At 54.6% G+C, this 10,285-nt stretch overlaps 1 protein-coding gene across 1 annotated transcript; it reads left to right on the forward strand.

The window, feature by feature from the left end:
• Positions 1 to 793: 793 nt before the first annotated feature.
• On the forward strand, positions 794 to 8,946 carry INS49_007129 (uncharacterized protein; the record flags this gene model as incomplete). The annotated part of the gene is made up of 4 exons (XM_043167894.1): positions 794 to 904; positions 992 to 1,117; positions 1,183 to 2,057; positions 2,112 to 8,946. The coding sequence occupies 4 exons, from the start codon at positions 794 to 796 to the stop codon at positions 8,944 to 8,946; spliced, it is 7,947 nt and encodes a 2,648-aa protein (XP_043029038.1).
• Positions 8,947 to 10,285: the final 1,339 nt, after the last annotated feature.

Consider the following 10,285-nt stretch of genomic DNA (forward strand, 5'->3'; position numbering starts at 1 on the left):
TACTTAGTGTAGTGGGAATCGGGTCTGTCGTTTCACCATCTAATGCGCCAGGCGCCCATAATGCCGGCGCCCATGATGTCGCCGCGGCATCATTGAATGGGGCAAACTTCCTCGCACAGGGCTCTCACACTTCTGTGGGCCCATCAAGTCAAACCCGAGCTGTGAGCTGTGAGCTGTGAGCTGCGAGCTGCTGCGAGCTGCTGTATTGTATCAACCCGCTGGCTGACTGCAGATGTGGTCCTGCCACAGCAACCTCCCTGCAGAACCCCCTACTTCTCGGGTATCCGAAGCCAGACACTCACAACTTGACCTGCACAACCTTCCCGGCCTTTCTTCTTTCTTGCACTCAGCTGCTTCCTGACCACACCTACTCCTTGTTTTGACGTCCTCATTTGCCTCATCAGCCTCCCTGCGGCTGGGCTTGCATCCGGAATTGAAGCCTGATACTCCATCTGCAATTCTTCACGATCCACACCCCGTCCCGGCGGCCAGCTCCTGGACTGACGAGGTAGACCCCCGTCAGTCCATCTTCACTCCATCCCACAAGCTTGGACCTGCCTTTGCCCTAGCCCGGTTGTTGTTTTTCAGCAACCTTGCCTCAAATCCGGCAGTCTCCCTTCTTTGCATCATCCTATCCCGGGACTCACCTTCTCTCACGCTGCTCAAGCTGGGCACAACGTTCGTGCTCCGTTCTCTGATCGTTTTTGTCAACTTCTTGCCTTCTTTGCAGACTCGGGCTCCTGACTCCAACCCTTGACATCCTGGCGCGCCTCGTTGGGCGCCAGAGCCCACGATGGCGCCCCATCCTCACGATCCAAGGCTTCCCATCTGGCATAGGGGAAACGCTTCTCAAAGTCCTGGCTCCGCTGCTCCTGTTGCTAGCGACGAGCGTGACTACTGCGCGGTAAGCAAATCCCTTGTTATGGGCTTTAGTGCTACTCTGTAGTGGACTCGTTTCGTTGTCGAGCATAACTGACAGTCAGTCCCGCAGCAACAAACATCGCCTGGTTCCATGCCAGGAGAGAACGGTTCTTCGGGTCAATCAACTTCTCGTCGCCCTCAGCCTTCGCCTCAGCTTGGTCGGGGTGCTCCTAACGCTGGCTTCGTGAACTACCAGGTACTGTACACATCTCCACAACTATACTGCTTGCCTCACGGCTGTATTGCTAACGATAAGTCCAGCAGCACGACATCAGTCAGTCCCTGGCAGTCTCACAACATACCGCTCAGCGTGATGATGTTGCTACGGGGGCCACCAGTACTCGCATTACCAGGTCGCGCAGTGCCAAACAGAAGACTGGGCCACCCCCATTCCAAGGCGATGGTGGAATGCCTCTCAGTAGGGACGATGACTCTGACTTGTCTTACCAAATGCCGCCCAGTACTGTCACATCCCGGAAGGGCCAGAAGGCGACCAGAAAGCGTAAGGCAGACACCGCCAAGTCGGCATTAGAATCTGTCAAGGCGCCCAGGACCGCCAATGGCCGGTCCGCTGGAAAACAGTCGCTCAGACAGACAACGATCACGAGCATGTTCAACAACACTCAGAGCGATGCTTCCGGCAGCAAGCCACCGAAGCGTGAACCTTCCGAGCTTGATTCTCCCCACAGCAATCCTCCCAAGGACAAGGCTTCGACGGACAAGACTCCCGACTACAGTTCCCCTGGCTCTCCAGATGGAGGCGGTGGCGGCGACTCTTCTGAGCCTGCCGCTGATATGGAGCCGCGGTCCAACGACAAGCCCCTGCGCAGCCTACGGGAGATCATGGGAAGATTGATTGATGATGCTTCGCAAATTGGCCTGAGCCTCTACACGGATAGTGGGCGCCAGTACTACATTCGTGTCGGAACATTGTGCTCAGGAACCGATGCACCTATCCACGTGATGAACCTTTTCGAGATGCTCAAGAACTTGTACGGGGATCAAGTCTTCACAACCATCAACAGCTTTGCCTGTGAGATTGAACCCTACAAGCAGGGCTTTTTGATGCGTAACAGCAAGCCGGCGCTGTTGTTCAAAGATGCCAAAGACTTTGCTGAGGATTATGCAGAGACAGCGTAAGTCATTGACAGCAATGTTCCTGTGTATGCCAGTCGCTAATCAATGTATAGGGACCTGATCACAGGGGCGAAAGCTAAAATCCCGCCTGTCGATCTCTTCATCGCAGGCACCTCTTGCGTTGATTTCTCATCCCTCAATTCCACAAAGATCAAGGATTACGCTGGACTGTCACACGCATTGGAGGAGTGGGCGACCTTGAAGGAAAAGCATGGTGACAATCTCTCTCGTCAACATGTCTCGAATGATTCTTGGCAGGACGCGATCAAAGCAATGAGCGAGAAAACGGAGAGGAAGAACACCTCGACCAAGACCTTTGCCGCTGCGATGAACTACGCGTTCTGGCGCCAACCCATGATGCTGATTTTCGAGAACGTCGACAGCGCTCCCTGGCAAAAGCTTATCGACTGCGGCTTTCTCCAACTGATGGGCTATGCAGCTACAGTGCACAGGCTTGACACCAAAAACTACCACATGCCGCAGACACGAGTTCGAAAGTACATGATCGCTTTCAGCCACAAGGCCTTTACCTTGAAGGGTGCTCAGATGCTATGCAAGCTCTTCAGCCAAGATACTTTGCCCTCTCTGAAGCATACTCATTCCAACTCGGTGACCGACTTCATACTGCCGCCAAATAGCCTTGAATTGCACAGAGCTCGGAATGAGATGGAGCTCGCCGCGCAGGGAGTGCGTGAAATGGAGTCGAACTGGAGCTTCTCCAAGTCAAGACACACGGCTTTCCGAAGGAACCACAAGATTCCAGACCGTCGTGATTGGATTCGCTGGCTGGAAAATGCCATGTCAAATGCCCCGGCCAATATGTGGAAGGCGTGGGAAAACCGGCAGCCTTGCCGCGTCAGCGACTTGCTGGAGTGCATCTTCACCCTCGGGCTATTCGGACAAGGAAAGGCCCATGGTTTCTACGACCTCAGGTTCAAGGCGCAAATTATTGACTGCAGCCAAAACGTCGACAGGATCACCCCCAACATCGTGTTCGGTCGGACTGGTTGTCTTACCCCCAATGCCATTCCTGTGCTCACCCTGGAGGCACGCCCGATTACTGGCACTGAATCATTGAGGTTGCAGGGACTTCCCGTGGAGAACTTCGACATGAGCGTTGAGACACAAGCTCAACTGCAAGATCTTGCTGGCAATGCCATGACGACCACAGTTGTCGGCGCTGTAATCCTTGCGGCACTCTCAGCAGTAGCCCGTATAGACCAGGCTCACGGGTTCAACTGGCTCGAGAACATGTTCGAGAAGGGCGACTTCAAACCGAGGGCCAAGATCCAGAATTCTTTCCACGGTGGCGGGGCGAAGATTACCCATGACCCGCAAGAGCTCATCTACATTAAATTGTTCGCGTACATGGTCACTCAAGGCGGTGTCCGAGACATTCTCGCCCTGCAACAACGAGCTCGGCGGCGATGCGTTTGCCAGCACGGCCTCCCATACAGCAGCATCGAGCTTCACATATGTGCAGTGTGCGGTAGCAGCTTCTGCAAGAGCTGCAAAGGCAATCCAGAGCATGCGCTCATGAAGTCCCCAGAGTCGCTGGAGGATCTGAGGTCCTTACCATACGCTCAGGCTGAATACGAATTCCGGAAATTCTTCCCTCCAGTCCTGTGGATGCGTTCTGAGACTAAAGCCCTTGTGCAAAAGCTGGATCGCGCCCTAATGGCATCGACTTACAGCGACTTCCAGCGGGGTGAGTTAGCGAAGGCCATCATCGAAGGACTCTGCAACAGCACATACCAGCTTCAATTCGTCGAGATAACCGATGCTGTTCGACTGGAATACACTGCAGACTCGACTTTCATTCTCAGAGTGGTCGTCGAGAAAGCAGAGATCATTTGGTACCTCCACCTTGACCAATTTTCTCGTGCAGGGAAGAATCTCACTGGTGTTCTCACCACTGGCCAGCCAATCGCCCGGGCAGTTCTAGGGCCAGAAGAGCGGGATCAGTTTCCTGGCGCGCGATTGTGGGAGGTCTGGATCTCGCACACAGTATCATTCCCCATGCAGCTCCGAGTACAAGACAAGCACGGTCTTTGTCTCGAGAAGATTGGCGACCTTGGAAGCATGCCTGATCTATCCCAGCGTTCAATCAAGTCGCTACAAGGTACCTTTTGGACATTTCATCCTGAGTGCGGTTTCCCAGAGAACGCGCTGTGGGTAAACAACAACCCTGATCAGAAGCTCTTCTTGTTCAAGGACATTGATGCGATTGGTCCAGCTGAGGAGGACGTATTTGTGATCTCACCCATCAGTCGGGAAATGGGACGCACGCCCGAACCAGAAACCCGTCCAGTGCTGCTACGGATACGTCGAGCCGACCAGATCCATCAAAAGTTCAAGAGGGTTCTCGTGGAAGACGAACCCTTCCTTGTCAAGGAAGGAGATGAATTTTCGATCCAAGGCTTCATTGATGGCTGGTGGGAGAAATTGGAGACACACGGCATCCACGTCGAAGCTTTTCCCAATATGGAATTCGAGGGTGTGAGAGCCCTGGCAAAGGGGGCTCCAACAAGCATTCGACGACCTGGTGATCTGAGCCAGGAGGCCGACTACTTTTTGTGCGACAAGTACCAAAGCCTGATGACGACGTCCTTGCCATTACTCGGAAACGAGGAAGAGACTATCAAGATGCAAGAGACGCTCAAGACTCTCGATCTGACCCACCAGCTGGACCTTGCAGAGCTCACCAGATTGATCGGCCCCCTCTACTCCGCTGTTGAAATGGGACTTGTAGGCACCGGCCACAGAGTTTCCGTGATTCAATCAAACATAGCGTTTTCGTCGGACTGTGCGCGATGCGCACCCAGGATCCCGGAGGTGTTCTACGTCAAGGCAGCGACAGGCTCACGGGCCAGCGGGCCAGTAGTCGCTCGCCACAGGCCCGCGGACCAGCAAAACTACGAAGGGAATCTGCAGGCAAAGCCGGCCCTCCTGCGAATCGACCACAACGTCACGGCAGCATTCGATGGCTGGCGAATGAAGAAAGACGGAGTTCCTTATGTTGACGTCCGTATCGTTGCCCACGGACACGCGCTTCTTCAACAAGCTCGCGCCTACCTGCCACAGCATCCGGCGCAATACGATGATAGCACGGTCACTATGGGGTCCTTTGCCATGGAATCCGGGGTGATTGAAAATCCTCGAGTCGTCCTTCAGCCAGCCAGAATATCGGCCCCTGAGCCAGTTGCAGAGGAAGACGCAAGGCATCCCTCAGGCTTCCAGGATGGGTTGACACTGTTCAAGGAGCAATCAGACTCGCTACAGTGGATGCTTCACCGAGAGTCTCTCGAAGATTTAGAACCATTCGTTGAGACCGAGGTAGCCGAGGTCTACCACGAGAAGCTGCATCTGCGTGTCCATGCTGATGCCGGCAGACCTGTGTACCGCCGCGGTAGAGTCGTGGCGGACCAGGTGGGCTTTGGCAAAACCGCTGTGTGTCTCGGGCTCATTGATGTTCAACGTGACACGGACCGAGGGCAGTTTTTGGACATGCGAGAAAACAACAAGCCTCTTGATGGCCTGGTTCACCTCCACGCAACTTTGGTAATCGTCCCGAACCAGCTGACTCAACAATGGGTCAACGAGGCAAAGCGATTCCTGAACCCAAAGCAGTACAACGTTGTCATGATACCAACCTTCGCCGCGTTCCAGAAGCATAAGGTTGCTGATTTGAAGAAGGCAGACATTATCATCTGTAGCAACAAGGTCTTCCAGGACAACAAGTACCACGCAGAGATGTCCAGGTACTGCAGCACCCACGGTCTCGACAAGATCCGGACAATGCAGAAAGTCTACCGCGCTTGGTACAAGCAATTCCATAAAACTTTCGCGCAAGTTCGAAAGGAAGTTATGGAGATTGTCGAGCAAGACGACAAGACTCTGGCACGGCAGCAATGGGCCTCTCTTCGACGCAAACTGGATCAGATCAGAAAAGACGAGCGAAAACTTGATGGTAAAGAAGAATTGAGTTTCGCTCCCCCCGAGCTCCATCCGAAGAAGTCTGGCGGGAAGGCAGACAACGACTACCATCCCCTGCGGCTTTTTGAGATGTGCAGCTTTGCACGCATCATCTGGGACGAGTTCCCATATGAGAATATTCCAGTCACCGAGTTTGTGGCCAACTGTGCGACAATGTCGAAGTGGATGCTTTCCGGCACCCCTCCAATGGACACACTGGAAGATATTTGCAAAGTTTCTTACCTTTTCAATGTTCATGTGGCAAGGCCGTTGCAGTTGATCAAGGGAAGACAGCCTCCAGTGTGCGAGAACGAGCCGCTGGCACCCCACTCCGATCTCGAATCAACCAGTCTGTTTCAGAGCCGTCACTCTCCGAGGGTGTTGGTGGAACGGCACGAGCAGTCCCTGGCCTTTGTGCGTCTATTCATGCGCAAGAACGGCCGCGAAATGAAAGTCTCCAAGATCGAAAAGCCGATTGTGCTGACCATGTCGACGATTTCTTTCATGTCCCACGCCGAGCTTGAGCTTGAGCTTCGCAGCCGCCAGTACAATGCAAACAACGTCGGCGCCGAATCCCGTCGGCGTTTGATGAGCCGCGTTGCCTGGAAGGGGAAGGGCAACGGCCATGACCGCTCTATAGAGGCACTCGTTATCTGTGCTTCTGCTTCCCCAGACGATGTCCTCAAGCAGTCTGGCCTGACCGGATGTTCCGACAAGGACGCTGCAAAGGCCTTGCTCAGAATCACGGAGGAAGAAATTTGTGGCATGGAGGACCGCGGCCGCGAGTTACTGGCGAAGGCGTTCTTTCTTGGCTTCCGGCTTGCTTTTATCACCATCTCGAACACGAAAGCGGAGGTCGATGGGCAGGAAGACCGACAGCTGAACTACTACCAGACGCTGACTGACATAGTTCAGTCAGTGCTGCGGGTAGATATCAGCCTGTACCAGAGCTGGGATGCTTTCGAGTCTGCCATGCGCATGTTAATCTGGGACGAAGATGTGCGAGAGGCACTAAGCAAGTTCCGAAGTCTCCCCCAGGATGGTCTTCCTGAAGTTCTGCAATCAGTCTTCGATGCCATGTTGTTCTGCAAACCGCCCGTGGAGCAGCCCAAGTGGCCCGAAGAAGATATTCTCAAGAGGGAGAAGGTGCGCACGAACTTCGAGGCCAAGAAGAAGTTCCTTAAGATCTTCCGAGACTGGCTTACCAAGACTCCACTTCACTCGAGACGATGGTTTCTATTTGACAAAGTCCCGGATCTCGATGCAGCGGAAGAGGAGCTTTTGAGGCTGGAGTGTTCGGAGAAGGTGCCTTGGGAGAGCCACTACCATGCCTCCGCGAAAGGCCGTTCACATATGGTTGTCCCCATTTCAGAACTGCGTGAACCATCAGCCCACCTCAGTCCTGATGACTTTGACCTCCAGCATTTGAAGGCCCTCGACAAATCTCGTCGGGACAGGCTTGGCGAGATGAGCAACTTGAGCCCCGAGCAGATTGCCGCCATCACGAAGGAGCTCCACGACTACAAGGATACCAAGGTCTTCTTGGAGGAAGAATGCAATCGGCGTGGCCTTGTTGCGAAGAGCACCGACAAGAAGGAAACTCTGATTGCGCGTGTGGCTGCAGACGAGGCGGGGATTGCAACCGACAAAGATTATGTCTCGCCTGAATCATGCGGTGTGAGCCTGACAGATTTCCCTCAGGAAGGCAAGAAGAGGATCCGGGGCGGCAACATGGAAGTCGTTTTTGATGACTTTATGAAAACTGTCGATGACCAGACAAGTGTCCACGAGCGCAGCATTATCGCTCATGCGAGGCGGAACCTGCAACAAGCCGTTTCCGACACTCTTCATGGCCTTCAGGTGTGCCCCGACCCCCAGTGCAGCAAGAAGCCCGCCGCACACTACGTTTCGCTTCTTTGTGGTCACGTATTCTGTGATAAGCCAGACGACGGTCGGCTTTGCGGCGTTCGTCTCTGCCAGCGCCGCGTGAAGGACGTATGCATTCCGCTGTCAAAGATCACGAAGAAGGAGCGTGTCATCGCTGCGAGTGGCCTCTCCGGGGCCATCACTCAGGATCCTGACCCATACTTAGACTCAGCTACGACCTACCAGAAGTCCACCGAGGGGCCAAAGGCTCGCGCTGTTATCAATCTCATCGAGCGCATTAAACCCTCCGAATCAGTCGTGGTATTTGTTCAGAATGCGGCGATGGAAAAGGACATCTACAAAGAACTGGTTGCAGCAGATATCGAGCATGTGACATCTCTGATGCTCTCGCGCAACGAGGCCGGCAACCTCGAAAAGTTCAAGAGAGGCGAATTCAAGGTGCTTGTGCAGACAATTAACTCGGAGCAAGCGGCAGGGAGCAACCTGCACAACGCCAACCACATCATCTTCGTGTCTCCCCTCGTCAGCCGGAAACAGAGCGACTGGGATAACCACATGGAGCAGGCGCTGGGTCGTTGCGTGCGGTACCGCCAGAGCAAGACGGTGTACGTCTACCACATGCTTATGGACGAAACTGTGGAGGTCGACACGCTGGAGTGGCGAAAGAAAAAGGAGATCATCACGACGGACGGCCAAGCCGTAGCGCGCTTCAACGAGTGTGAGCCCAAGGACTTCCTCGCGCGATATGAGGAAGACGAGACGGCCACCACGCTGCAGCTGGCTCCGGGCGAGAGCCGCGCATTCTCAATCCTCCCGCGTGACGACGTCCAGAGCCTCATGGGCGACGACTACCTCAGCCTCGCATCCATCAAGGCCCTCAAGACGATCGACGAGTCCATGCTCAAGAAGACTGAAAAGCAGGCCGAGGAGGATGTCGATGGAGGGGCCGAGTACCTGCTGGAGCCTGAGGTTGATTACGACGAGGAGTCTCTGGGCGATACTGATGAGGACGTGGACGCCGCTTGAGATGGTAAGTTTCACTGTTGCTCGTCTGCCTCTGGTGGTGATCACAACCGACTAACTCGGGTTTTGCACAGATCAGACCTGCCTCTCACGATGCCTTGCCTGAAGACCAGGTGCTCGACGTACGAATTGGACGGAAGGCAAAATGAAAGAAAAGAACAAAAAAGAAAAGGCAAGGAAAGGAAGGGAAAGGAAAGGATGAGGATCTCGAGGGACCCCAGTGTGTCCGGACATAGTAGGCTCATGTTTGGGCTGGAATACGACAAGATCAGGCACGCACGGGTCACATTTGATGAGATTGGGTCTATAATATGTAGGATAGTTGACGGAATCAGTCGAGGCAAAAGCCTCCCAAAAACAAATGCTCCATGGCTGTATCGTGTGATGTGTCTTGGAAATACCATTCTTCCTCCGGGTACCTTTCCCGCGGGCCGACTACATTGCCCTCGGCATTTGATCTCGTCCACGGGCCCGTAGATCTTTTCTTGGATACCAACTTTTCCGCGTCTCTGCTCTTCTATTCCACATACTCGGCCTCTGTTCCAACCAGCGTGGCGCCCTTCAGGGTAAGGCCGCCAGATCACGGCACTCGACACACACGGTCAACCCCTGCCTTGCTTGTGCCAACCGTGGACCAAGCACGAGCCTCCGTAATCGCGCATCGCGGTCAGCCTCAACGAGACATACATGCATGATACCCCGGGAACAAAGCATGCGAACACCCCATCATCCCTCGAGCGATCCGCCACTGCAGCCGGTTGAGAGACCTTCGGCTGCAGCTATGCTATGCCCGTCTCAGACACACTGACATATCCGGTAGCAGGGGGACGCCATGGACGGGACACACGCGCATACACACACAGAGAGAGAGAGAGGCAGAGCGAGGGTGAGGGAGAGCAGAAAGAGGCAGAGGGAAAGACGTTCACCGCCTCGTCCGGCGGCAGATGCTGTGCGCCGTCGGAGGCAGGATGCTGTGCCAGGCTTGTGCTACGGGAGAGTGGGAGAGTGGGAGGGATGGAGTGGCTGATTGGGGAGGAGAGGAGTTCGTCTCTTTCCTTTTCCCCTCGGTGGAAGGGGGCTGAGGGTGGAGGAGTTCGTGTCTTCCTTCTTTTCTCGGCCGCCCCCTTGTGGTGCCTGGGCAAGCTGCGGGGGACTACGTGGGGGGTCCGCGGGTGGGCGCCTGCCTTCTTGGGTGGGACTTGCGTCAACGGTGTGTCGGGAGTTTCTTGATCCTGAGCAAGCCACATATATGCTTGGATGTTAAGACAGAAAGACTTGATGGGATCTAGATCGGGGACTGGTGGCGAGAAGAGGTGGAAGATATAAGACGGAAGAAGTGGTT

This window comes from Diaporthe citri (assembly GCF_014595645.1).
Source record: "Diaporthe citri strain NFHF-8-4 chromosome Unknown scaffold_2, whole genome shotgun sequence".
Classification (NCBI taxonomy): Eukaryota; Fungi; Ascomycota; class Sordariomycetes; order Diaporthales; family Diaporthaceae; genus Diaporthe; species Diaporthe citri.